General features: G+C 47.6%; 1 protein-coding gene across 4 annotated transcripts; it reads left to right on the top strand.

Moving 5' to 3' along the window:
- The first annotated feature begins 165 nt into the window (after positions 1 to 165).
- On the top strand, positions 166 to 27914 carry ADGRF5 (adhesion G protein-coupled receptor F5). 4 transcript variants are annotated; one of them, XM_015859918.3, is made up of 21 exons: positions 166 to 535; positions 8783 to 8909; positions 9825 to 9897; positions 10478 to 10648; positions 11428 to 11604; positions 11780 to 11907; positions 12369 to 12427; positions 12876 to 13018; positions 13542 to 13754; positions 14318 to 14551; positions 15619 to 15783; positions 15883 to 16101; positions 16809 to 17027; positions 17907 to 18056; positions 19099 to 19292; positions 19429 to 19602; positions 20558 to 21922; positions 22846 to 22887; positions 22975 to 23034; positions 24825 to 24909; positions 26602 to 27914. In XM_015859918.3, exons 2-21 carry the CDS (start codon positions 8808 to 8810, stop codon positions 26679 to 26681), a joined length of 4053 nt encoding a protein of 1350 aa, XP_015715404.2. In that variant the 5' UTR covers positions 166 to 535; positions 8783 to 8807; the 3' UTR covers positions 26682 to 27914. The 4 variants fall into 4 exon arrangements, with proteins under 4 accessions (XP_015715404.2, XP_015715403.2, XP_015715405.2 ...); XM_015859917.3 differs by having other exon boundaries at positions 255 to 432; XM_015859919.3 differs by having other exon boundaries at positions 269 to 432; positions 9849 to 9897.
- Positions 27915 to 27962: the final 48 nt, after the last annotated feature.

The following is a 27962-nucleotide window of genomic DNA, read 5'->3' as shown; positions in this document are numbered from 1 at the left end:
GGTGCTCTCCTCATCTCACAGTTACACTCTGAGGCAGCTCTGTGAGTCCCCCCACCCAAATGTCCCTTCCGCCCGCTGTCCCCACAGCAGGAAATCACTCACAAAATATTTCCCAGGTTCCTTCCTGGCCAGGGGTCATCTCCGTGGTCCGGAGCAGCGGGAATCGCTCTGTTCCCTGACACAACAACGGAGAAGGAAAACCTGCCCTGCCCACAGAGCGCGGTGCTTCCAGCCCTCTGTTTTTCAGCTGCAACCCCACCCCAACTGCAGAAGGTTCCCACTGACTGCAGGAAAGGGAGGTCACTGCAATCCGTGGATGCACACAGAGGTTCTCACTGCCACTCACGGACGGCGTGATTCACTCCAGAAAGAAAAGCAAAAGGCAAAGAAGGAACCCTCAGTGTGACAACCAACAGCACAGCACGCATAAAGGTGTGTCCTGAGCCTTGGGGAAACAGCAGGCAGGGAGCAGGGCAGTGGGCAGCACTGCATGGCAGCAACTCGGGGAGAGCACACGGCCAGCGCCTGGCTGCAGGTATGGCCGATGGGACGGAATGCATCGTGCTCCTGTTGTGCTTTAACCACCCGGGGATGGTGTCTGAGGGATGCACAGGGCTGGTCTGGCCATGCAGAGCCCTGGGGATGCTGCAGGCACTGCAGAGTGGCAGCCACTGCAGTCCCATTTCATGGCGATGTGGTGGTACAGACTGCGCCGTGGGGACTGCGCAGTGCGGCCATCTGCCAGCACGGGTGGTGGCATTTAACGGGGGCTGTGATCAGTCTGGGTGAACTCGGTGTGTGTGGTAATGCAGTGCTAACCTACTCTGTATTACTGTGACATAAGGCTCACTATGGGGCTTCAGAAAAGATCAGACTCTGGGCAGCCTGATCTGGTGGTTGGTGACCCTGCACAGAGCAGGGGTTGATACTGGATGAGCACTGTGGTCCCTTTCAACCCAAGCCGTTCTATGGTTCTTATGATTCTATGAAATGATTCTGTGGTAAATATATCGACTGCATTAAGGGATCTTTTGGTCTGTTTGGTGCTGGCTCAGGGCTGTGGCAGGACTCTCAGTGCACGCAGCTGGCACAGTGTCTCTGCCAGCCCTACAACATGGTGCACTTGTTTCCTTTACCATCAGTCTCCAGCATCCCCTGCAGCTGGGATGATGCAGGCAGAGGAGAGGGACTCGGAGCACCCAGAGCCACAGGCTGGGAATGCTGCATGCTGCGTTGTGTTTATTTTGTTTCTGTTCTGTTCTACCTGTGTTTTGAGCTGCTTAAATTAAATCCATTTCCACGGTGGCACGCTGGAATGCTGAAGTGCTGTTCCCAGCGCTCGGTCAGGGGACACAGGGATGCTCCTACTTCTTTCTCCCACTGTTTATGAGGATGGACGGTGATAGGACAAGGGGGAATAGTTTTAAACTGAGATGGGAGGTTAGGTTGGATCTTAGGATGAAGTTTCTCACCCAGAGGGTGGTGATGCACTAGAACAGCTATGCCTACCAGCTCCATGAGGACTGGGATTCTCTGCAAAGGTGGCTGCAATGGGAGCTCCTGCAGCCGTGGGTCACAGTCCCCACCAGCAGGAACGTACTGCTCTCCAATGTGCACAAGGACTTGGCAGGTTTGGTTGATAAGGGTGTGGTGTGAATGCTGCAGCTCTCACCACCAGTGACAGCTTTCTGGGAAGCAGTGAGATTGTGGGATGCAAGGGAAGAGCAAGGGGAAGGATGCTGGAAGCTTGGAGCCCGAGCCAGCCCCCATTTCTGCCTGCTCCATCCCTTGCTGTTGCAGCAGGACTTCTGTGTTTCACAGTGCTCAGATCCTACTCTCACGCAGGAAATTCATTACTTCTGTCACTCAACCTGTCTCATAACATCTGGCAGAATCGGGGAACAAAGTCTCCCACAGGCACTGCTGGGGATGGCCCTGGTGGGTGCACAGCAGCGATGGCAGAGCTCGGCCTGCCAGACCTGGGCAGTACAGTGCAGTGGCAACGCATGGATTCCAGCTTCAACAAACAAACAAACAGGGAATGTGCGTAGGCTGGAGGAAGATATCTTTGTCCCCATCTCCTTGACTATTTTTGTTGTTTTTAACACCTCTTAGACAGCCTTGATAAAGCACTTTTCCGAAGTCTGAATTGGAGACGTGGGAAATTCCTCCAGCTAGGCAGAGCTTCCTCGTATTGTTAGCACACAAAAGGCAGCGCGGCCTTTTCTGGAGTTCCTTTCTTTAACCCATTCATCTTGATCAAAGAATTGCTGCTTGCAGCAGAAGGAACGAGGCAAGCATGGAGGTGAATGGCATCGTCTGTGAGAACAGTGTTATCTTGGGGCTGTACAAATGGCAACTGCAATGATGTGCTGCTGGATTTAACCTCAGCCTTGTGTGAGAACCATGGCTTTTGAACACAAGATGGGATGAGTTTATGGCAAAACCCAACTCCTGCAAGAAACGCAACTGCAGGTTTGCTGGAAATCATCACTCAGGACTGTTGTCTCCAGCTGCCATTCATGGGCTGATCCATGTTGATGTGTGATTATACAGTTTGTTTCTCAAATGGTTTTGCATATTGCCCTGTATGTGCAGCTGCCACCATCACACCACCTGACCCAGCACCTGCAGCAGTGCAGCAGGCTGTCCCCTCCTCTGTGCCCTGCAGCCTCCTGTCCACGGGCTGGGACAAGAGAAGTGGGGAGCCCAGGGTCCTGCAATGGGCTGGGGGCATTGCATGAGGAAAGGGGGTGAGATGGAAGACTCAAGGTGTGCAGGAGCGGGGAACATGCTTAAGGTCTTCCCAGAGATGATTTGCAATGGCCTGTTGCTCTCCTACGGAGGAATGATCCACTCTGCACACTTGGCTGGGAAGAGCAGTTCCTGCACTATCCCACTGCAGCAGGCTGTCCATAGTAACTGTGCCATGTTTGCATGTTACAATGCTACATCAGGGGAATTACTTTTAAGTAGTAATTTTAAGTAGTTTTTTACTTCATCTGCAGCCCATTCTGAGAGCTTCTCTGCTTACAGTTGTGGCTTCCAATGGCCCTTCCATTTTATAACACAGATCTCATCACCTTAATGCATGATGTCTGCACTCAGCATGTAACCGTTCCAAACTTCAGTCCAGAGAAAGCCAAACAGGATGGGTGTACGGAGCCTGGCTGCGAAGGACTTAATTTTCATCATCACAGCCCAAAAGGGGCAGTGGTTTAGATCTGTTGCTGAAACAGCATTGAGGGCACACCGGTGTTTTGTTTATTGCCAACAGTGCTGCACAGCATCAAGGCTTTTTCTATTTCCTGCTCTGTCTTGGTAGTAGTGAGTAGGCTGTGGGTTGGGAGGGGATGGAGCTGGGAATGCTGAGGCTGAGGCTGCTGTGAGCAGCACAGCTGGATGGATTCCCCATGTAAATCTTGATATGAAACATTCATTTCCAAATGACTTCCCCGATAGCATAATAGGGCTGTGATCTACTGTGCAATTTACCGTTCTCAGAAATTCTTAGAGAAAGGCAGAGCTTCCCTTCATTGTTCACATACAGAGGAAAAGCTCTGCTCCAAGACCACAGGTTTGGCCCTCAAAAGCCATCTGGTCAAATGTGTAAAAGCCATCTTCATTCCAAAGCCACCCTACGTGCCTTGTGACAGGCTATTCCCAGCACAGCCCTTGCTCCCCAGATGGTTTTGCTCTTCCTTCTGGAGGGAGAAAACATTTGAAGTCCATCATTCTCTGAAGCCTGGCTTGACTGTCCGGGGCTGCAACAGTGCAGAGCCTGCAATGCCCCTGGCCCCTCTGGATGTGGCATGGTAATGGTGGGTGACCTTCCCTTCCTTCCTCTCTACGTCTGTCTTATTTCAAGCGTATGGTGTGAGAAGACTGATTGCCACCCATAACTCTGCTCCTCGATTCATAAGATGTTCTGTGCTGTTAATGAACATCTGCCTCAAAAGCGACCTGCTCCCTGCCCTGCTTCCAGCCAACCCTGCAAGAGCAGCTGCAGCACTGCAGCAGGAGATGTGTGCTTCATCATCCTTAGGAAAAAGAGGCGGAGTAAGACCTCAGCAGCTCACCTGACCGACCCTGTGTTTGTTTCAGCTCCTTCATGGCACCTCCTCGAGCTGAGAAACACCACCCACCCCCCTAAACTGGACATGAGGTGCAACAGTGTTCTCCTGCACCACCAGAGCCCAGTGTGTACAGGGAGATCACTGTCCCTCTCTACTCAGCCTTTGTGAGGCCCCATCTGCAGTACAGTGCCCAGGTGTGGGGCCTCCAGTTCATGAAAGATAACAGCAGGACAAGGGGAAATGGTTTGGAGTTGAAGGAGGGAAGATTGAGGTTGGATGTCAGGGGGAAGTTCTTTACTGTGAGAGTGGTGAGGTGCTGGAACAGCTGCCCAGAGAGGCTGTGGATGCCCCGTCCATCCCTGGAGGTGTTGAAGGCCAGGTTGGATGGGGCCCTGGGCAGCCTGGGCTGGTATCAGTGTGGAGGTTGGTGGCCCTGCACGTTGCAGGGGATTGGAGCTTCGTGATCCTTGGGGTCCAACCCGGGCCATTCTGTTATTGTGTTTGCACCACGGGGTACATGGATGCCGATTTGAGCACAAAGTACAGTGATATTTGGAGCCAGTCCAAGCATCTGTCCAAAGTCCAATGTTCTTGGAAGTCTCCAGAGTGCTGGTAAATGAATGAGTCCTGTCTGTGCTGCCTGGAGAGCTGAGGTGGCCATGGTGGCAGTGCCTGAAGCCACGGATGGTGGGGGGTTCCCTGCCCACGTGGTTGGGACTGGTGGGCATGAGGTGCCCTCCAACCCACACTGTTCTATGGTTGTGTTGGTGACATTTGGTCTTGATCTCAAGCCTAATGCCTACAATGCAGGTGGCATGTGGCGTGCTGCCTGTGTTCAGGTTGCTGGTAGCACGGGGCAGCTGTGCAGGACACAGTGCTGCACAGAGCTGGGTTTGCAGATCCAGAGCACAAACACCTGCACAGCTGCACCGCCGCCTCCCACGGGCTGCCCTGCAGCAGCAGGAAAAAATTGAGAGGTTAATAAAACACAACGAGCAGGAAACGTGCGGTCATCAGACTTTCTAGTACTTCAGAGCTTCTATATCTCTATAGAAGCAGCCTGTGGCTGGCCTGACCCAGGGACCTAATCCAAAACTCACTGCAGTGCATGGAAATTCCACTCTGACAGGTGTTGTTAGACCTCACAGTTTAGTGTATAAATACAGGAGTGAGCACATGGAGATTCCCACCTTCCCCGTCCCACACACAGCTGCCCTACATGCTGCTTTGTTAACATGGGCTGTGCTGTGGGATGGACCAGCCCAACAACTGCTGCTGCTCCAGAACAGATGAGGAGGGGAAGGGGACATCTGCGGCTCCATCCCTTCTCTCAGCACCAGGGATGGGTGAATGCCCCTGACCTGCACCTCTCCAAACACGGTGCATGCAAGCACCTGAACAGCACAGAGCTGCTCTCCTACTGTCACATTTTCTTTGCTTTCTCAGTCTTTCTGTCATTTATGCCTCTCCAACACAAAGCTGTAATGGGAGCTGAGCAGCACATACGCAGCGGGGAGAAAATGTGCCAGGAAAAAGGCAAGAATAGGGAAGGACCATCTTTTCCCAGGGAAGGGACGGCTTCAGTGCCTTCCCACCGTGGGCTGAGTTGTGGCTATTTTCAGCCTGCCAGACCAAACATCATGTGGCACATGGAGCAATGAGCCGTCCACCTGGGACAGCCACGGCATCTGTTTGTGCACAACCACCATGCCAAAAATCAAAACCTCCACTGACAAATCCTGAACCTCTGCCTGAGCCCCACACCTCCCTTCACTTAACCAGCCACCTCCCCTGCACCCCTGCTGGGCACAGAGCTGGGGTAGCACAGCTCTTTCAGCATCACAGTGTGTCCCACCACCTGTTTATTGCCCGTCTGGGCCCTTATCACTCCGCAGTTCAGTGTGGAGTCCTTGATTAATCTGTGTTTATTTCAGTTTTGTTCTCATTCTGATGTGTTATCTAAGGTCAGCGCAACTTCCCCCGCCCCCTCTTCCCTTTCAGCCAGCTCTCCCATGAAATATTGTTGTGCCTGGGTGTGTGTTTCTTAAAGTCATTGTGTGTTTCATGTCTGAAACAAACACTGTCCGACCATCCAACTTATTACGCACTCCCAAAGGTCATGTTTGAAGCATAGAAGGGAAAGCTCTTGTTGTGACTGTGGAAGAACAAAGCAAGCAGGCAGGGAGGGCAGGGGATTTAGCCCCAGAGACCAAAGCTGAAATCGAGCACTCAGTGGCTGTCTGACCACGGTAAGCCACGGCCTGGCTGCTCTCTTCCCATCTCCTGCTCTGTAGCAGCTCCTGGTTCCTTTCTCCATGTGCCCTTCACCCCCACACCTCTCCCATCATCATAAAGCATTCATACAAAGTGCCTAAAGAGAGGAAGAGCTGTTTAAACTGCAGGAAAATGCTTTTGCAGGGATAGTGCAGCATGATTAAGTTCCAAATGTATAGCACACTTGGAAATATGAGGTACATCAAGTACTAAAGATGTGGTATGACCACAGTTGTGGAATAACACAGGAGCCCATCAAGAGTAAAATTCTTTAGTCATCGAGAATAAAATATCTCTACCATGGGTGGTTGCATGAGGATGCTCTGTGTAGAAATGCTTGCTTCAGCTTGCACTCAGAACCCCTCTCCAAATAAGCTGCTCCAACACCTTCTGGTTCTTGGTACGCATGGATGAGCTCTCTCCAAGACTGCTAGTGGAACAGTGCCAGTCTCTCATCATCTCGTGGCATGACAGATGCTCCGGCCCCTAAACTTCTTTGTATGGCCACGTTTCTCTACAAAGCAGATGTGCTACCAGGTGTGAGAGAGAAATGGGCACCTGGGAGCCAGGCAGAAGGTGGATAAGCAACCTGCCAGATGAATAGGCCTAAACTCAGGAACCCAAGCAACGAGCTTGGGACTGTTGGTGTCAATAGGAGCACTCTAGCCACCAAACCTGAGATAAAACCCTGCTGCAAGAGCAACACGCCATGCCAAGGATACAGTGCTTCTGTCCTAGGTGGTACCAAGGGCTCTTTGAACCATGCACAGTGGTAAGACCACAGAAGCCATGGTCTGCATGGGCATTAACACCCTGCTGAAAATTGAGGTAACTGCTCCAAAGAAAGGTCAGCTCTCAGCAAACCTTTCCTTTCCCAACATGGGGCAGTGGCTGTTGGAGGATGCCATTTTCCACCCACTCAGCTGGTGATTTCTGTGCTACCCGCTATGCAGTGGAATGGGTCCTATCGCAGTTATCTTGCTTTGCAAACACAAGTCTTGCCAAGTTTTCCTCTTCTTGCAGGAAGCCCTGCTTGGTCATGGTATGGATTGGACCTGTTCTGCTGATAGATGGGACCAGATTAACTTTCATTTTCCATGCAGACTCTCCGAGCATAAAGAGGTTGTGACTAATAGGAAGGCTTACAGAGGAACAAAGGAATTTAACGTTACAGGTCAAGGAGGATAAAGTTATGTTTCACAAACAAAGGTGACCAGTGTGACATAATGTGAAAAGGGTGTGAGTCAGAGCACTTCTCTGGAAGCACAGCCTGAGGAAACCCTGGACAGGAGTGTACATATGGTTCAGCACCTCTGAACCACTGAGCAAACTCCCTCAGATGAATGTCTTAGATGCCTTTTCCCCCAGAGGGTGGTGACGCACTGGCACAGGTTGCCCAAGGAGGCTGTGGATGCCCCATCCCTGCAGGCATTCAAGGCCAGGCTGGATGTGGCTCTGGGCAGCCTGGGCTGCTGGTTGGTGACCCTGCACATAGCAGGGGGTTGGAGCTGGATGAGCACTGTGGGCCTTTGCGACACAGGCCGTGCTGTGATTCTTTGACTATGATTCATTTCTACAAAAGCTCATGGTTTTAGTCAAGCTAACTTGATTGCTAAACAAGCTGACCATATCACTCATATGCTGTTGAATCTTCAGAGACTTTCCTCAGTGCTTTCCTTTCTTAGAGTGGTTTCTGCAGCCTGCTTGCATTCTGTCTCTCGCCATTGCTCCCTGCTGGCTGTTAATCTGGAAGTGAGAGAAATGCTTTGTAAGCAAAACTCAGGAAGTGCATATTCATACCAGGCCACAATTCTAAACATACCCTTCAGCTCCCTTTCTCTGCTCTCTCGTCACTCAGGATGGGTCAGCACCTGCTAGAGGGGTCTGTGAACATTCAGCATCACCTGTTACTCTTAGTTTAGATATTCATGATCTGGAAGATGCTGTTCTTCTGGGTTGTGATTCCAGGCACCATGCGATATCCTGGCATGTCAGCACTGTTACGTTCCATGTTATTCACTTGTTGGCATCAGTGCCATTAGTGGAGCTGCATATTAAAACTAGGATTAAATGTACTTTTTTAGCAGGGGATATCATTTTCACTGTTTCCCTCGTTAACAAGGGGCAACAAACACACAGACATCTCCAGCTGAGCCTGTGATGTAACTGTGCTGTCTCCAGAAGGTTCTTCCTCTCTCCATCCTGAGCAGGTGTAGGTGACATGAATAAAAGGAAAAATAAAGGAGATATGGAATAAATGTTCTGGTGGCAGCAAATAGGAAATAATTAGGAATAACTGCAGACCTTGTTTGTGCTCCATCTGAGCAGTGTGCTGACATAGCCTCAATGCAATGCTTTTATAGGGCCTGGGAGTATTTCCCACCATGAGAGACAGCTGAAGATCTTCTTATCCTTCTCTGCTTTCCTCCTAGGCTGTACAGCAAAGCTGACAACAACATGCCATCCCCAATTACTGCAGCCCTCCACCTCCTGTCTCTACTGGCCACATGCATCCAGATGTCTCCAGCCTCAGGCTTTGAGCTGTTCACCCAACACTCTGTGAGTATCCTAACCCAGAGCCATGGGGTTTAATTTGGGCTCTGCTCATAGAGCCCAGCTGATACAGCCAGAAAGTCTTCAAGGAGGGCAATACAAGATAAAATGGGGGACGTGAAACCAAAAAACATCTGCAGTATGGAGAATGGATAGGGATCCAGGAACTGGGCTCTTTTTTTCCCATCCTTAAAGCCTCACCAGAAGGAATCGAGGAAAACCTGTGGGCTCTCACTTGTGTTAGTCTACAAGGGATTTAGTTTGCCATCCCCCTCTGCTCTGCCCTTGTGAGGCCCCATCTGCAGTGCTGTGTCCAGGTCTGGAGACCCAATACAAGAAAGACAGGGAGCTGTTGGAGAGGGTCCAGAGGAGGACACAGAGATGCTCAGAGGTGTTCAAGGCCAGGTTGGATGGGGCCCTGGGCAGCCTGGGCTGGTATCAATGTGGAGGTTGGTGGCACTGCTGGTGTGGGGGGGTTGGAGCTTTGTGATCCTTGAGGTCCCTTCCAACCCAACCATTCTGTGATCTCAGAGCAGATGGTTCCTCTGTGCTCAGAGATGGCTGAAGGGCTGCCAGCCTATTCACCCCTTCTGTAAACAAAGATTACAGCAGGGCTCAAGAAACTGGCCAAGCTGCAGACTTCCTGCCTACATCTTTGCTTGTTCCCTGGCTTTCCTTTTTAACGTCAGTGCCAGTGAAGCCCAGGGCATGACTGAATAAGCAAGGTGATCTGCAAGGCACCCCGCTGCACCCCGGGTGAACCCAGCCCCACCAAACCTGTGCCACCCCTCCCTGTTCAAGCACGGTGGGGTTTTAGCATTTCCCGGCACAAAAGACACAAACATTCTTCTTACAGAGGAGGAGTTTGTTAATGGGAAGGTTTCCTTCACTGCTTCTAAAGCTTCATTTCTTTTTTCACAGAATGTGTCTCTGTTTCTACCACAGACTGGCAGGGAGGTAGCAGAGGAAAGCTTCCAGGGGCAGAAGCAAAATGGTACGTGCACGTATGTATGGCAATGGAGCGGGTCTCCAGTAAGGCAGGGGTGAGGTCACTGCTGGGACAGAGCTTTGAGACAGGCAGTCAGAACGAGGAGGTAGTAAAGAGATAAAAAAGAAGAGAGGTGCAGAACTCTGTGTGGTCACAGGTGGATACATATGAGCAAAGGTCCTATGCAAGATGGAACAGGTGGTATAGAAAGAAAACCAAAGCACAAGCTGCTGAGCGGTGTGGGGTCACAGGATAACCCGGAACGGCTTCAGTTCTCCTTGACAACCCATTTGACTTACTGAGACAAAGGAGAGGAGGGGTGAGACGGCTTTTCTCTGTATATCTTATGCCATTTATATTTGCTTCCTATTGGTCTGAGACCACGGATGTCTGTCTTTGGTCCGGCAGGCAGCAGGTAGAAGCAGTGCAGAGTATCTGCACAGCAGGAAGTAGGAAGTGTTCCTAAACAGAGTGCTGTGCTCTGCCGCTGTGACATTGCAACCAAGAGCCCAATGCCACCCAGGAAGCCCCCAGTTTAGGAGTTCCCCTCACACAGCTTTGCAGTCTCACGCCATTTCTCTTGCAGTGCTTATTTTCAACCTTCCACCCCTGGACTATGCCATTGACATTGAAGTGAGCCTTACCAATTCATCCTTCCTGGAGCCAATCAGGGAGTATTTCAGAAACTTCAGTCTTCAAGTTTCAAGCAATATTTCAGATGGAGAAATGACAGTTTCAAGCATCAACGTTACAACAGGTGGGTTGGTTGGTTAGTTTTGTATTCTGGCTGCTGTTCTTGCTTGCCAGTATTTGATATTTCCCACTCTTACAGAGTGGTCTCTGCTGCCCAGAGAGAGACTCAGCAAAGCCCTGTCACACAGGGTGGTTTGTTACCTCCACCCCACTGCTTCTCTTTACATAACGCTGGCATTAGTAACCCCAAATGCTTTTCCTAAGGAAGGGATGGATTAGAGGAAGCCTGAGTCAAAGAATTTTGCTGCAGTTTAAATAACAAGCAGTTCAAGTTACTTTCAAGTTTCAGGAAGCAGCGACAACAGCCATCAGACTGTTTCCTTCCCTCCCACTTGTGTTTGGAGTGTGAATCACTGCAAGGACCCTGCTCTGACCTGGCAGGCTGCGTGAGATGCAGTCAGCACCAGGCTTACCGTTATGGGTACCAGGCAGGTTTTGTTACCTTACTGTGGTTGTGAAACATCACATCCGAGCAATTAACACAGCAGAGGGTGTATGAGCACTCCAGGCCTTTACAGGGGCAGGGGAGGAATCTCTGTGCCATCCCAATGGCCCAAGAAGCAGTGAAAGCATGCGTTCTCAAAACAACGGCAAACAGAACTTGTGAAGGCCTTGAGGGTCACACCCAGTGTGTGAAAATCACTTTGTTAATCTGCTGGGACACTGCTCTGACATCGGGATGGGGGGCCAGGGCTGGGCCCAGGGATGCTCTGGGGCCCCTTCCTACTTGGGAAGTTGTGTGATTCTCTTTCTTACTGTGTCTCTCTGTCTGTCCACCACTAGTCTGCGTGTCCAGTGAGAACAAGAGCTGCTGTTCCTGTGAAAGCGGATATGCCTGGCCCAGCACAGGGTGCAGTGACCTGATAAGCTGCCCTTCTTCCAGCTTGGCTCCCAACCAGCCTTGTGGCTACATCAAGGAAAGACCTTTCTGTGGGCCCTACTGTGAGCCTCAGAATGGAGGTAAGGAGAGATCACACCGGGCCTGAGCATTGCACACCTGTGTGCTGCTTCAAAGACAGAGCTCTACCTGCTGCCTCCACAACCCAAGGCAGAGCTCATGAAGGCTTTGAGGAAGCCACTGTGGCTTGTAGCTGTAGTTGTTGCTTTTGATTTATTTCTATGCTTTTCCTTACAGACTCATGTGGTATGGGAAAGCCCACTGTAATGAATATGTCAGTAAGACTTGACACAGCCTTCCACGATGACCTCAGGAATCCTTCTTCAGAACTGTACAAAAAATACAAAGCTGACCTCGATAAAGTGGTAATGGTTTTGTTTTCCATCTATAAAGCTACAAAGCCCTCTTAAAAAGCAGCATTTATCCTGTGTCTCAGCACCTGGTTTGTCACTGTCACTGCCCCACTTTGCAGTGGGGAGCTGCAGAGGCTGCAGCACTTGTAGCTGTGAAGTGGGACACAGCTTAACTCCACCATAAGGACAAAATTCCCCTTTGTTTTAACACATGGGAAGACAAGGAAATATTCAGAAATCTTTTGCATGTAAAAAATCACATTAGTTGTTCCAGTTTCAATCCCCACAAGCACGTAGAGAATGGAACCACCCATCTAAATGTATTCTGGTGGCAGTGGGAAGAGCACCAGGCACTTTGTCACAGATACGCTGCATGCTCTCGCTAACAGCGATGTTGATTGGAGAGCTCCCTATTTAGGCACACTGGATGATATGCAGAGGTCTCAAGTCATGTCATCTGTCTTTGTTTACAGTTTAGTGCTAGCTACGGATGCTTACCGGGCTTTGTGTCAGCAACAACAACAGGTTTCAGGTAAGTAAACAATTCTGTGTTTTCCTGGGGGCACAAATCTCTCCTCAAGGTGACGCAGCTCAGCAAGGCCTACACCCACACTGCTTAGAACTCATGCACAGTATGCACATGTGAAAGAAGAGTATCATAGCTGCAAAGGAAATCCCAACCATTAGCATGAAAATAGGACTATGGGTAACATTGGGCAGCCTGGGCTGGTGGTTGGCGGCCCTGCACACAGCAGGGGGTTGAAATGGGATGAGCACTGTGGGCCTTTGCAACTCAGGCCATTCTGTGATTCTATTACATGATTCTATGATTCTTCTTATATACCAGAACAAGCTGTGAGTCCTACGGGAGCCTTTGGCTCTCATACCTTCCTAGCCACACAAGATGGTCCCACACCATAGAAATACACCAGTATGCAACACTGCCAGTTCATGGTGCTTCTTTTATTCTGTCTGCTCAGGCCTGGGAGTGTTGATGTGAGCTACACAGTGGAGGCAGGATCCGCGAGCTTCCACCAGCTGGAGCATTCCAGCAGACTTGCAGCACAGTACGTGTATGAAACATTCAACATACCGACTACCTCCTTCACTGCAAATATGATGAGTAAGTGCAGAGCTCTCTCAGCGTTTCCCTTCAACACTCACTTTATGTTGTTGATTATCTAATTCTGGACCTACAGACACTACTTGTTTCACTTCACCCTGTGTCACCAAAGTTTAGAAGTGGAATGAGATGGCCATGCATGCAGCATTTCCCTCTGAAAACCAAACCCTTCCAGCTACTCTGTTAAACCCTGATGCAATATCTGCACAGTGCCCAGCAGAGTGCCCCCATCTATCTTGTATGGTCTGAACACTGACCCAGCTCTCTCTGAGGGCCCTCTCCTTGGGTTGCTTCTCCTCCCAGATTTCCTCCTTGTAAAGCAGAGTGCAAGTCCACCTTCATAAAGCTGTCTGGGATCTTTGGTTGAGGCACATGGTAGAAGACCCTGTGGGAAAGTGTAGTATCTGCTATCAGAAGCAATGCCCTGCAGCCAAGGCTGAGTGCATGCAGCTGCAGGGCAGCTGGGATTTCCGCAGTGAAAGGGACCATGAAGTAACGCAGAAGGCTGCACTTTGTCTTCCAGATCACGTAAACTTCACAGTGAGTCCTGCCCACATTTTTGAAGGGGATACCATCCAGCTGATGTGTGAGACAAACGCCATGACTGAGAACATGACCTGGTCTCATGGCAGTCAGATCATCCTGAACAGCTCACGGCACTCCATGAAGACAGACAGTAACGCTGCGATGTCACAGGCGGTTCTTACAATTACCAACGTTACGCAGGAGGATTCTGGTACGATTTCCTATAACTGAAAAGGCAAATGCAAATCTCTAGTGCAGGTGATCCTATGAGAAGCATAGTGTAGGTAATTCCATGAGAGGCATGCAGTGCCTGCGACTCCCTGGAGCATCCCTTATCATTTTCCTGCCAGCTTTTGGTCCTTTCTTGGTCTGTTTTCTGTAACGAACCACCTACTGACCTGCAGTTGCAGTGCGATGTAGAAGACTGACATGGGTACTTTTGGTGCTAGGATTCCCAATCACACCACAGGAGTGGCTGCTCAGCAGTGGGGCCGCCTCATCCTCTGTGTGACGTAACTGAGGCTGTGACTGCATTTTGCCTCAAAGGCCCCTGTCCCCTTTGCAAATGTAACACAAGTAGTAAGAACCCACCGAGTTTGGTTTTTCACATGTCCTTGTTTAGAGCTTTTTGAAAATCAGAGCCAGGGAGATGGGTGGCATTGTGTCAGGACATGTTAAAACTCCATGCAAAGTAGCTCCCAGTTCACAGCTCCAAATGTAGGGGAACCAACAGCAAGATGTGCTCCATGTAAAGGTGTTGTCTTTGTCTTACAGGTACCTACACGTGCACTTTTGCAAACAGATACCTGTCTTTAAATCTGATAAACAAAAGCACAGAGGAAATACAAATCTCTCCACTACGCATCATCTCACACTCAAACAACTATAAAGTTATCTGCAACAGCCCTGAGATACAAGCAAACGGCCCTGTGCTGTTCTGTTGCATTGACAGACAATTGCCACTGCTTACCGGTGAATGGAAGGTGAACGGAGCGATCAGTATCACAGGTGAGATTTACAGAAAGTTGCCTTTCACTGCTGGGTTTGCATGTCTGTCAGACACCTCCAGCTGCTCAGCGGCATCTAGCCCAGAGGTCTGAGCCCAACGTGGGCATGGGGGATACCCATACCAGGGGCCAAGTGTTGTATGGACTCCACATGCCCTGCCCAAGTGTAGGTGGGATTCTGGGCATCTCTATGCACTGAGTAGGTACTGATACTCACATCTATGCCATCCTGATTGGGAACAGCTGTCTAGACCACCATCTCTCTGACTGCCCAGAAAGCTTATTTCTGCATCCTCTGCTTTTGAGAGAAACAATGAGTTGTAAGGGTGTCTGTGATTATCTGCTGTCATCCCTGGAGGATGGAAAGCCTCTGTGTACCATGTAACAAGATGAGCTGTTCCCTTCAAAACCGCTCCAGCTTACCTAAAAAGTGACTCCATGCAGGACTGTGATCCATCACATACCAATTGACTTCCCATTAGGCTTTACTAATAGCACGAACATAAGAGTTAATAGATTTCCAGGCCCAGTGTGTTGCAGAGAGACACGAAATAACATCAATATTATATGTGTTTACTGGGTATGGATTCCTTAGATGTTTTATGGGTATGGATTTTCTGTTTAGTGCTAACCATTTGTTATTGAATGAATTTAGCAGAAAGTGGGACATACAGATAAACCTTCAAAGTTTAGTTTGGGTCACCAACCAGCTGCCCAGAGCCACATCCAGCCTGACGTTGAATGCCTGCAGGGATGGGGCATCCACAGCCTCCTTGGGCAACCTGTTGTCCACCCTGACACCCAGAGCACTGTTGTGGCTCTAAGTTAAATGAATTTTGGCCACAGAGCTGTGCTGAAAGCAGGGCATTGGGCCTCTGAGACCTCTGTGAGCACTTCCAGAGAGAAGGATTAGAAAGGACTTTCTCACTGATGTGTTCAGGTGGCGTTCTATCAGAGGGTGTCTACAAAACCGCCAGGCTTCCTTAGCTAGTGTGACTGCTTGGGATTTCCAGAGCCTAACTGCTGTTAGACACAGCCTGACTTTCAATTAGTTCTTTTTTTCTCTAGGAGTTCCCAGTTTCAGCAGCAACTGCAGTGAATACAGGCTCAATGTGACGGACTCGCTGTGCTTGGCCAATCAGTCGGGTACGGTGACAACATACACGTGTGAGCTGCAGACAGGGCACGGCGCCCGGAGCAGCCAGGACATCCAAGTGATGTACTTCAGAGAAGGTAGGAGGAAGCACAAAGAGACCACCTGCTGTCAGAGGTGATCTGCAGTGCACGCCACACCTCAATATAATGACATTTGTCTTGTCTTGTCTCACTCAGCACAGGTAAAAATATCTTCCAGTGTAAACACATCAGTTTCCGTTGGATATGGCTTCAGTCTAAAGTGTGAAAGTGATGTGAGCAATTATGACAGCATCAGCTGGGAAATCCATTCTGGAGGTAAAATACAAGCAGTAGAATGTGCTACCTGCATTAGAACCAACAAATCCACAGCCACTTCCACGCTCATGGTGAACACTGCCACTCTAGACTGGAATGGTGAGTGAACATGGCTTACACTAGCTACAAAGGCAAAGAAATCATATAATCACAGAACGGCCTGTGTTGCAAAAGCCCACAGTGCTCATCCAGCTCCAACCCCCTGCTGTGTGCAGGGTCACCAACCAGCAGCCCAGGCTGCCCAGAGCCACATCCAGCCTGGCCTTGAATGCCTGCAGGGATGGGGCATCCACAGCCTCCTTGGGCAACCTGTGCCAGTGCGTCACCACCCTCTGGGAGAAAAACTTCCTCTAAGATCCAACCTGAACCTCCCCTGTCTCAGTTTCAAACCATTCCCCCTTGTCCTATCACTGCCCACCCTCACAAACAGCCGCTCCCCTTCCTGTTTATTCGCTCCCTCCAAGTACTGGATGCCCACACTGAGGTCTCCCCGCAGCCTTCTCTTCTCCAAGCTAAACCAGCCCAGTTCCCTCATCCTTTCCTCACAGGAGAGCTGCTCCAGCTCTGACCATCTCAGTGGCCTCCTCTTGACCACTCCAAGAGCTCAGCATCCCCAGCCCAGCAAATAGCTGAGATTCCTCATCATGGAAGATACAAAAAATGAGAATTAAAATTAAAATTGCTCGAGAGCAGAAAACCTCGATGCTGTCAGGATTGTACTTGTTCAGTACCAGGGCTGATGAGCATGCAGAAGCTGAGGAGCACTTCCCCTGACTAAGACATGGCTTTTGTGTCACTGCTTTCAGGCACGTATGTCTGCACATTCTCCCAGGACTCCCTGAACAGTTCTGCTAACATGACAATCCATGTGATTCCCTTGCCGCTGAAGCAGCACATCCGGATAGACCCCATTAAAGCTCCTATCATGTGCGGAACGACCCAAGCCCTCAACTGCTGCATAAGTGCTAACAACATGGAAAACTATGAAGTTACATTTGTGGTGCAAGAAAAAGAATTTCAAGCTGGTAAGAATGAGTAAACATGTAGAATCACCCGTTACGTAGTGCAACCCACACCCCATGCTTTTTTGTTGTTTTCAGTTATGTTAGTGTAACCAAATTGTACTTAGTGCTATTACGTCTACCTGCGAGTACCACTAAGGTATGAAAGGATACAGAAATGGGCTTTTTTAGGATGGCTGCCAGGCCTAGGGAGCTGGCTGAGATCAATCAGAAGAGTCACTGAAGTGCTGCCATAGTGATGAGTCACACTCAGCATCTGCTGCGCTGTGCAGGGCAGTGGGAGGGGAGCATCACCAGCACTGTTCTGGTTGGGGATGGATGGACTACATTTATTTTCTTTTATATTCTGCTCTGCCACCTGCTTGAAATGAGTATCCAGGCAGTGCTGCCTATGGCATTCCACTCATCTCCGAACAATGTAGAATAACACATCAGGAGTACAGTTCAAAGATCTGCCTTCTTCGTGGCTGTAGGTACCATCTCCAGAGCTGAGGCTTCCATGTCTTTAATCTTGGGGTGGGTGTTTGGCTTCCCTGCTACACCTCTACAGACTGGAAGCTTTCACGTAGGTGACAGAACAGCTGGATTAGAAGTGATCACTGAACACCTGAACTATCTCAGAAAGCAGCAGGAGCAAAAAAGACAAAGGGATGAAGTGTGAGCAGGGGGAGATGTGGGGATCCTTGGGGTGCTGAGATGCGTTGGGTTCACTCTGGAGGGACTGCATTTGGGGCATACTGAGAAGCAATGGGAGAGTGAGATTAACTCGGTGTTCAGAAGATCCAGACAGACATGGTTGTGGCCCACAGAGGAATGACAGCTTTCTGCTGCCAGTTGGTTGGCCTAGAACTAGTACTAACCCACCTCCAACTTTCCATGCAGAAAAAAAGGAGCAAGGAAATTTCTTGTGCTATTCGTACAATTACACAGAGTCAGAATGCAGGGAGAAGGAGCTGGAGGCGTACTGCAAGTTTGTGAACAGCATTGGGCAGGAGGTCAACAGCGAGAGGATACAGCTGAGCCCGATCCCTGGTAAGCACAGAGCTCCTTTTGGCTGCTACATGGGAAATCCCAGGACTTCTGGTAAAGCAGATGCCACCAGCTTTATCAGGGGTGACACCTAACGGGAATAGCTCTTGTTTGCCAAGAACTTTTGTCTCCTTGCTGGTGGGGAATTTTGGAATGCAGAGCAAAACACGCATTTTGATGGCATAAAAAAAATAATAATCCAACAGCACATTCTGTCTTCACAGCGTTTGCTAGGGCAGGCTGTTATGTGACAGTGCCACATATATATGCAGGCACTTGATTTTAAGTGGCAGCTACTGTGAATAATCCAATCAAAGCCAATTAGCAGATGCTATGTTCATCAAAAAGGTGTTAGGGCATCACTATCAAGACCTTAATGAGCTTCCTATGGGAGCTACAACAGAACTGAATCCTTCAGCATAATAAACTCACCCTTAGGTTAGAAATGACCACAGATATACAGAGACTTACAGTTCACAAGTGGTCACTGTAGTCACAACCCCCACCCCTGCTGTGCAGTGCAATCCAATGGACTGAGCCTGAAACACTGAGTATTCGTTTGGCAGTTCAATCAAGTACCCCAAAACGAGGGGCTTTCTTCAGCCTTCTTTATGATTTCATGGCTGAAAAAAAACTGGCATGAGAATTTAGAGGCCAACATTCTTTTCATCAGGTTTTACTTGCAGCTTTTCCATGAGCAGCAAAACACTGCAGGGCCATAGCAGAGGAACCAGCATACAGGGACCCACAACATTTCCCAGCTCCCAAAAAAGATCCTGCTTAGGCCTTGGAAGAATGTTCGAAGCTATAAATTAATCTGTGTATTCTTATGATGGAGGGCAGTGAAAGCTTGGAAGTTACTGGGGGGAAAAAAAAATGGCTTCCAAGGCATCTAACTACTGAAAGTCATAATTAACGAAAAGAGAAAACTGAAATCCTAATATTAAGAACTTACAACACTGTGTGGTCCCTTGTCTGATGGAAGGTAAATTATTCATCTCTGTGCTTCTCAGTTTTCCACCTTGGTGTCTTTTTCTCAATACAGATAAGAACAGCATTTCCTGCTCAGCAAATAATACCCTTGGAAGGGAAGGAGACAGATTAATAAAGCCGTGCTCTTTTTTAAATACTACTTTTATCCGAGGCTGCACAGTTTACAAGTGCTGCAGCAAGTCATGGCAGATGGAAAAGAATGACTGCGTGTCCAAACAGATAAACAACCTGCTGCTCACTGCGGAGGTAACGTGTATGGAGGGGCAGGGTTTACCTCTTAACAGTGCTCTCTGTGTTATTAGTATGGCTGTAGTCTCTATGAGGGAGGATCAGCCTCCAGGCAAATTGCATACATGTGATACCCTGCTATCTTCTGTTCCAGTCCTTGGTCAACAGTCCCCATGCAAAAGTTGATCTACCTACGTTCCTTCAGTACCTGAAGAACGAGACAGTACTGCTGCAAAATGACAATTCTTCTGCAGACCTCGCTGCGATTGTTACCATCCTCTACAACGTCTCTTCTATTCCGGTAGAAGCAAAGACATCCACTGTCATTGTAAGGTTTTATTTAATACTTGTTAATACTCATCAACGCCTTTGGTCACTTCTGTCATAAAGAATGACATTCCCCCTGATGGACTTCTGTGGTTAGTTAGAGTCAGGAACAGGAGAGAATTAAAGGAATGAGATAAAGTGACCACAAGGATTAAATGACAGCAAAGAAACAAGTGTTTATGAAGGCTCAAGATGATGAAGACTAGGAGCACAAGCATGAAAGAGAGATTGCTGTATTCTAGCTTAGCGGCTCGTTCTAAGGGTTCATAAAGGCCAAGGAATGGGCTGCCCAGGGAGGTGGAGGAGTCGATGACCTTGGAGGTGTTCAAGGAACATTTGGACATTGTGTTGAGGGACATGGATTAGTGAGAATTATTGGTGATGGGTGGACGGTTGGACTGGGTGATCTTGTGGGTCTTTTTCTTCCTTGGTGATTCTGTGATTCTATGAATGATGGAGTAGGAGAGGGAATAGAAAATAGGGTTTAAATAAAGATAGGAAGAGTAAATACCAGGGGCGACAATGATGCAAGGAAAATCAACTGATGTTACAACAACTGAATTGAAAACATATCATAGAAATGCTTATAAGCTTTGATTGTCAGGTATAGAGGAATAACACTGCTCTTCTGAGCAGAAATGTGCAAGAAGACTTGATGTTTTCTAGTTGGAGAATGAGATAAAAGATAAGAAATTCAAAGATAGCATAAAGGTTGAGGCCTGGGAAAGAAGGCTGGAGAAGAGAAAACATTAACATGTAAAGACAAACTAAGCAAATCTACTTTGGAAGCCTTGACTTGAAAATAGGGTGTGAAGAGGATTAATAATTGAATATTTGTTATGGACTGAGCAAAAGAACACATAGGGCTTTTTCAGCAGGCAGTTCTGGGTCAGTGCAGAAGTTATCAACTATTTGTACACAATTTCAGTTACAGCATTAGTGTTCTGTTCTTACAGGATTACTTCACTACTGTGGACGTTATTGTTGCTGATTCCAAAAAGGATCTTTGGGCTGACCTGAATCAAGGGCAGATACCTGAAAGTTCTTTGTTACTGAACGCAGTGGAGAGATTTTCTGAGAGCCTCCAACCAGTTAATAATACCATTCCACATCTGTTCACTGAAACCCTTGAGCTGCAAGGTATGGTTGTCACAGATCATAGCCCCGCAGACTACAATAAGGACTTCAGCCGCCTCGGAAACCTCACAGTGAATGTGCTGATTGATAAAATTGAGACTCTGCCTCTAAATTCAACCATTGTCAGTGTGGCCTACTCAGCACTTGGTCATATTTTGCCTGTGACTGATAACAGGTATGTGAACAGTTTAGTGGTATCAACAGCTCTGAGTTGCGAGAGAAACCAGAACTTCCATATTAACATGACCTTTCAGAAAGAAAACCAATCTCTGAAGATGCCGAAATGTGTCTTTTGGGACTTCAACCTCAACAACAGTAGAGGAGGCTGGGATACTCATGGTTGCACACTAACAGAGGATGAAGGCAATGTCATTTGTTCCTGCAATCACTTGACACCATTCTCCATTCTGATGTCACCAGATGGACCTGCCCACAATTCTGCTGAAGATTACATTACCCACATTGGCCTGGCCATTTCAATCATGAGTTTAGTGATTTGCATTGTAATCGAATCCTTAGTTTGGAAAACTGTGACAAACAACACAACCTCCTACATGCGTCACGTCTGTATTCTCAACACAGCCATATCTCTTCTAATTGCTGACATTTGGTTCGTTGTCACTGCCTCCATCAACGAACGCAACATGCAGAGAAGAAGAGATCTCTGTATTGCAGCCACATTCTTAATCCATTTATTCTACCTGTGTGGCTTCTTCTGGATGCTTAGCCTTGGCCTCATCCTTTTTTACAGACTAGTCTTCATCTTACATATCACAAGCAAGACGTCTCAGAAAGCAGTGGTGTTCTGCCTGGGTTATGGGTGCCCCTTTGTGTTTGCAGTCACCACCATTGCTGTCACACTGCCATGGGACACGTACACCAGAAAGAATGTCTGCTGGCTCAACTGGGATGACAGCAAGGCTCTCTTGGCCTTTGTCGTACCCGCCCTGGCTATCGTGGCCATGAATTTGTTCATCACTGCAGTTGTAATAATAAAAATACTAAGGCCAAACATTGGGGACAGGACAAACAAGGAAGAGAGGAAGACCTTGTTTCAAATTTGCAAAAGTCTCGTCATCTTGACACCGCTGTTAGGCCTCACCTGGGGATTTGGTCTTGCCACCATGATTAAAAAAAGCCACCAAGCTTTCCACATCCTCTTTGCTCTGCTCAACGTTTTGCAGGTGAGTTACACGTAGGCATGGTTTTGTTTCATCTTATGCCCATTTAACAAGTAGTGACATTCCTGCAGTGCTGTGCTTGAGGGGAATGAAAACAGCGCAGGAAAGCTCAGGTTTGTCTTACACATCTTCACTCCCGAAGGGCTCTTTGGAAAACCCATTCCAGGCATTCCAAAACACCTTGTGTGATCAGGTTGGTTAACAAATGTGCCTTGTAGATCAGTCTGGCACAGACACAACTTCTAACGTTGCCAATGCTTTTGGAAAGAACTCCTATCCTGAAGATGAGGAAAATAGCCCCATTATTTTCAGTCGTGCAAGCTACAGCTCATCAAGTGTCTGCTCTCATGACAGCACATCTGGAGGCATCGCATGATCCTCTTGTTGTTTCAAGTAATGAGGAAGTATAAACTACATGAAAATCCCCAAAACAGCTGAGTAGTGCTGATAAGAGAGGAACTGACCAAACCCATGTGATGAATTTTCAGTCAGCATGGCTTTTACAACCAGAGATTCAGTTGGCCAGTAGGATGGATTTCTTAAAGACAACAGTAGTTATGTGTGCTCTGTCTCTTAAGGAAGTCCTCAAAACCGTACACTCCAGACCAGTCTCTCTCGTCTTTTCTATTGTGCACCTTCCATCTTCGAAAAATTGGAAGGGCATGACTTCCATGTAGAAATACCCATTCTTCCAGATGGACTTAATGTTAGCAAACTACCTGGGTCATCTTCTAAATCAGATATTCAGTCCATCCTGGAGAGCTCCAACAACGTCAACAGCCCACCATTATGTGAAATGCACCTTGAAAATGGCTTCTATCCAAGAGCTGGGAGTTCTATTAGTCAGTGTGGGCAATGTTTGAGATAACTGTGAGGTACTGCAGTTAAAAGTTGGTGTTGTCACAAATGTCATTTTTGTTTCCTAGGGGTTATTCATTTTGGTGTTTGGGACTCTATGGGACAACAAGGTAAGAAGTCAAACTATTTCCTGTATTATGTGACAGACTGTTGGAGTTTGTACATAGTAACTGCATTTTTCTTTCTTGAACAAATAGATAAAAGAAGCCCTGCTGAAGAGGAATTCACTGTCCAGATGGAGCTCACAACAAACAAAGGTGAAGTGCTTGATTTAAGAACATATTTCTACATTACTGTTGAATAACTTAATGTTCTCCTTGTGTCTCTTAAGCCCAATGCACATCATATCCTGAATTATTTTTTAGAACTGGCCAGAGAAAGAAACAAACAACACAAATATGGATACACTCCCCTTTTCAAAGTTCATTATTTCACTTATAACAATTGGTCAAAAATGAGAAGGAGCTTGGTGGACATTTGATCTAGAGCAGTACATGAAAACATGCTGAATTTCATAAGAAATAAACTACAAAATGTAACTGGAACTTTAAGTTAGAACAAAGACAATCCCAAGGGCACCATTAATTATTCACAATGTAGGGAAAATTCAGAAGGAATTCCTTGGGGCTGATACCCTTCAGCTCTGAGCAGGGAAGAATGGACGTGCTGCTGCTGGAACATCTAAGGCAGCTGATAGGTCAGCCAGCACCTTATTCTTAGAATACAAAATGGGAGGAAGAAACAATATTCTGTCCAAATCGTGTCCATCTGCAGTCACGGAACAGCTGAGGTTGGGAGGATGCTCTGGAGGTCGTCTCGCCCAGACTGCAGGAGAAAAGGGTGGCAAATGTCTGTGTCACTCTTTTGGTGACTGAGTCACTCTCATGGTGCTGAGTTTTCACTTTGTATAGGAACAGAATTTATTCAGAAGAATCTGCTGAAGTTCTGCTTAAGAAAACTCAAAATAGCTCAAAGGATGGAGACTCCCCAACCTCTCTGCCCCATCTGTTCCTTTGTTTGACTTTGCTCACAGTGGAACCATTTTTCCTCTTAGGCGGGGTTCCTTCTATTTTGCATTTGTGCCCAGCACCTTTTGTCCTTTCATTGGGCACCAGTGAGAAAAGTCTGTCTGTCTTCTGCTGAACAGTTCTTCATTTAAGATCCTGAGAATAATTCATCTGACTTCTTTAAGCTGGTACTCCGAGTATTGCAGTGTTTTCTGTGGGAGAATTCCACTGGAGATTCAGAGCTAGGAATATTTCCTAATGCATTTTTGAAGTGCCATTCCTCGTCTCTGTCCTGAAAATGATGTCTGCTGGATGTGATGTTATTTCAACTTCTGGAAAACCTCATTTTTTTCTCAGGAAAGAAGGAATAGCTGACACAACTCTCATTAAGCATGGTAGCTTTGTATTCTGCCGCCCTCTAGTGTGTAGAGTTAAATTTGCCTTTGATTATCCCAGCAGCCTTCATGGCTAATCCCAAGTGTATAACTCTTAGCCTTACTGCCTACCTTAATGGATAAAGGACCAGAAACTTCTAGTGTCTGACACTGATAGAGTGCTGTGATCAGTGGAACAGTCTGACTGGGGGCTGTAACTAGTGATGCTTCCCAGCAGCCAGTACTGGATCCAGTCTTGTTCAATACCTTTATCATCAACCTGGATGAAGGAATAGAGTCCATCCTCCTCAAGTTTGCTGATTATACGAAGGAGTGGCTGACACGCCAGAAGGCCGTACTGCCATTCAGAGGTCCATTCCAACCCCTGTGATTCTGTGACTGACCCTGAAGCTTACACCATGTTCCCAACTGGCCAATGATTAGAGATAGGCTGTTACCTTTTGTGCCGGGTAGTTTTGTTTAAGGTTTGTCTGTCTCCTCCACTGCCATCACAAACATGCACATGAGTGAGCTGATGCCAACAAACATCCATCCTCTCCCCTGTCTGTGCTGCAGAACAGCTTTTTATTTTAACCTTTTACTTTTCTCCATGTGACTGCAAAGAAAGTTCTAAGCTTCTGACAAAAAACCATTTCTCTCTTTCAGTCAACTTCCCTGATCCTGGTGACGCCGATGTTTTCCATGAGCTATCCATTTGCAAGGACATTCAACAACTTATGTGGCAAAACAGGTACGTGACAATTGATTTCTTCTGTTAAAGCACTGATGAAGTTTGGTCCAAGTTTCCACTCACAGGGTTTGTCTATCCACTATCCATCAATCTGCCTATCCATTCATACAGAGATAGCACTCCATCTTCTAGAATGAAGGAACTGCAATAACACAAGTCAGTGAAATCACTAGTATAGTTGTTTTTTAATTGTAGCAATGCTAGCAGTGCAACTGCCTAACGCTAAAGCAGCCATCAGATTGTGGTGCATTTCTAAAAGCCACCAGGTGAGCTTTGCTTTGAGCTTCATGATACCATGATCAGTGATCTTCATGTAAGTGTTTTGGTATCCCTCACCACCTTGGAACTTGGAATTGTCATTTCATGGATGTCACCACTTCACGTGTGATTTTATTTTCATAGAATCATAGAATGGCCTGTGTTGCAAAGGCCCACAGTGCTCATCCAGCTCCAACCCCCTGCTGTGTGCAGGGTCACCAACCAGCAGCCCAGGCTGCCCAGAGCCACATCCAGCCTGGCCTTGAATGCCTGCAGGGATGGGGCATCCACAGCCTCCTTGGGCAACCTGTGCCAGTGCGTCACCACCCTCTGGGGGAAAAACTTCCTCCTCAGATCCAACCTAAACCTCCCCTGTCTCAGTTTCAAACCATCCCCCTCGTCCTGTCACTTTCTATCAAACCTGTCTTCAGAACTAGGGCTCCCAGATTCTATTTCTCAACAATTAATAAACAATAATTACCACACTATTCACTTTACTGGGGTAGGTTGTGTCTTGCAGTTGATTACACTGTGTGGCTTTCTAATTAGCACACGTACAAGTGCAGTTTGTAGAGCATCCGCTTCCTTTGCTGTTTACATGCTGAAGCAGATTAAATAATATATGCAGAAGCTCGCTCTATATTTAGGTACCTAAATAAGCATCTTGATCTTTTTCAGAGCACCTACAAATGTCAGGATGGCACAGTGCTTCTGAAAATCAGGCCATTGAGTTAGGCGCCTATATTTAGGTACATGAGTTTGAAGTGTTTGGCTCGAGGTCACATAGCTACGGCTCATTGCCTTTTTTTCTTTCCATTTGGGTCACAACGGGCAAGTCACTTCTAATAATTCTCATCACAGATTGGGAAATAACGGGACAAGTGGCAGGGATTGCTTATCAAGTACCACTGTGGTGATTAGCACTTACTCAGACACGTGAGGCTTCTTTCCTAGGGAAGAAAACAGCCGATCAGGAAGGTAAGGCGCTACGTTTAGAGACTGAGGTTGTGCTCTGCTTACACTGCGGGCATTTCCTGGATCTTGTCTGGCATTGTCGGCATTCCCTCTGTGAGCTTATGCTCATTTTGACGAGCCAGATGCTTCAGCTTCCTGTACGGTGGGTAAATCCTAGAAATCAAGTGATTCCACATGTTAACACGTGGCAGCAAACCGACATCTCGTAGAATCATAGAGTCATAGAATCACAGAACGGCCTGTGTCACAAAGGCCCACAGTGCTCATCCAGCTCCAACCCCCTGCTGTGTGCAGGGTCACCAACCAGCAGCCCAGGCTGCCCAGAGCCACATCCAGCCTGGCCTTGAATGGCTGCAGGGATGGGGCATCCACAGCCTCCTTGGGCAACCTGTTCCAGTGTGTAAATACCAACATATCTCTCTGTCTATCCTTTGGCCTGATCAGTTTCTTGTTTTGCAGGAAAATACACAGTGTCTTCTTCAGAGCCATCCAGCGCTTCCACAGAGAACACCTCCAAGTCAGATTCTATGCTCAACTGAAGCACAGCAAATGATAAACCATTTAACTATGAAGGGAACTCTGCCCTGTCCATGATACACACAAAAAGCATCTGTGAGTCAAGCAGTGGGCTGCTTCCCATTGACCAAACTGTGCCTGAGCACATTCTTCTGGACCAACCTGCTCTGGTTACCATGTAAGGCAGGGAAGCTTTGTGAGGTGGAATTTGACAGGTGTTGTCAATACCAAAAGAGATAAGAGAAGTTTTGAACTTGGATGGATTTGAAGACCTTCAAGCGCTGATGAAGCCACTGAAGAATTCTCAGCCTTTGAGAGGGTGCTTAGCTCTATGCAGTACTGAGCCATGAATCACAGTGCTATCCACAACTGTTGCCATAGTATTTCCCCTATCAAATCCCAGGTGATTCCAAAGGGCTGTGCAGATAAACAAGTACCTCAGTGCCTCCCACCTGCCCTTCTCTTAGAGCCTGGAAAGGCCGTGTTAAAGGCTTCTTGGAACCAAAGACTGACAACCAAGACAGTCCATTTCAGATCGTCCCTTTTGACCCAGAAGAAAAACTGAAGACCAGGAGGATTTCTGAGGGGTTTCATTCGGATAGAATGTACTGGAAGCTCCATGTAGCACTTTCTGAAGAAGAGGAAGCTTTATATCTTTAACTATAATTGTTTCTCCTTGGTATGTAATATAGTAAGAAAAAGAGGGTTGCTGCCCTCTACTATAGAAGAAGCTGCAATTATTTATTGTTACATACACAGGGAGTCTCTTGTATAGCCTGTACATTTAGGTCTCCTTCCAGAGAAGAATCACACTGGGAGGGCTCAGAGAGTCAGTTCTGCAATGAACATAAACCAGCACATGCCAGGCAGGGTGAAAGGTTTTGCGTCAATTATTGTTCTGTGATTACATTTGTGGAATCAGTGATTTCCAAGGCTGTGTGCCTTCACAAGGCAGGACTCCTATTTCAAGCAGAGGGCTATGAAAAAGCCTGCAGAATACTTGTAGCACATCAAATGTTACACATCACAATGCATGGAGACTTAAATTTGAGGCCAATACCAAGTAAGACTGTCAGGTACAGCCCCTTCTGGTTCCTGGGGAATCAGGACTACGTTTACTGGTGGTAAACTTGTTCCCAGGACTTTGGAATGGACCAGGATGGGAAACTGTTGCCTGCTCTTCAAGGCACGTGTGATGGTTTGGTAGGGGCAGATGGTGATGAATGCAGACAATAAACGAGCATCAATCAAGTGTATTATTTATATTGAAATTAGTTTCTTTTTCTTTGAGGATGTAGATACTA

The sequence above is a fragment of the Coturnix japonica genome, chromosome 3 (assembly GCF_054131305.1).
Source record: "Coturnix japonica strain WE chromosome 3, WE-NBRP24, whole genome shotgun sequence".
NCBI classification, from domain to species: domain Eukaryota; kingdom Metazoa; phylum Chordata; class Aves; order Galliformes; family Phasianidae; genus Coturnix; species Coturnix japonica.
The sequence above is the reverse complement of the archived record's forward strand: the minus strand, read 5'-3'. Positions and strand labels throughout refer to the sequence as shown.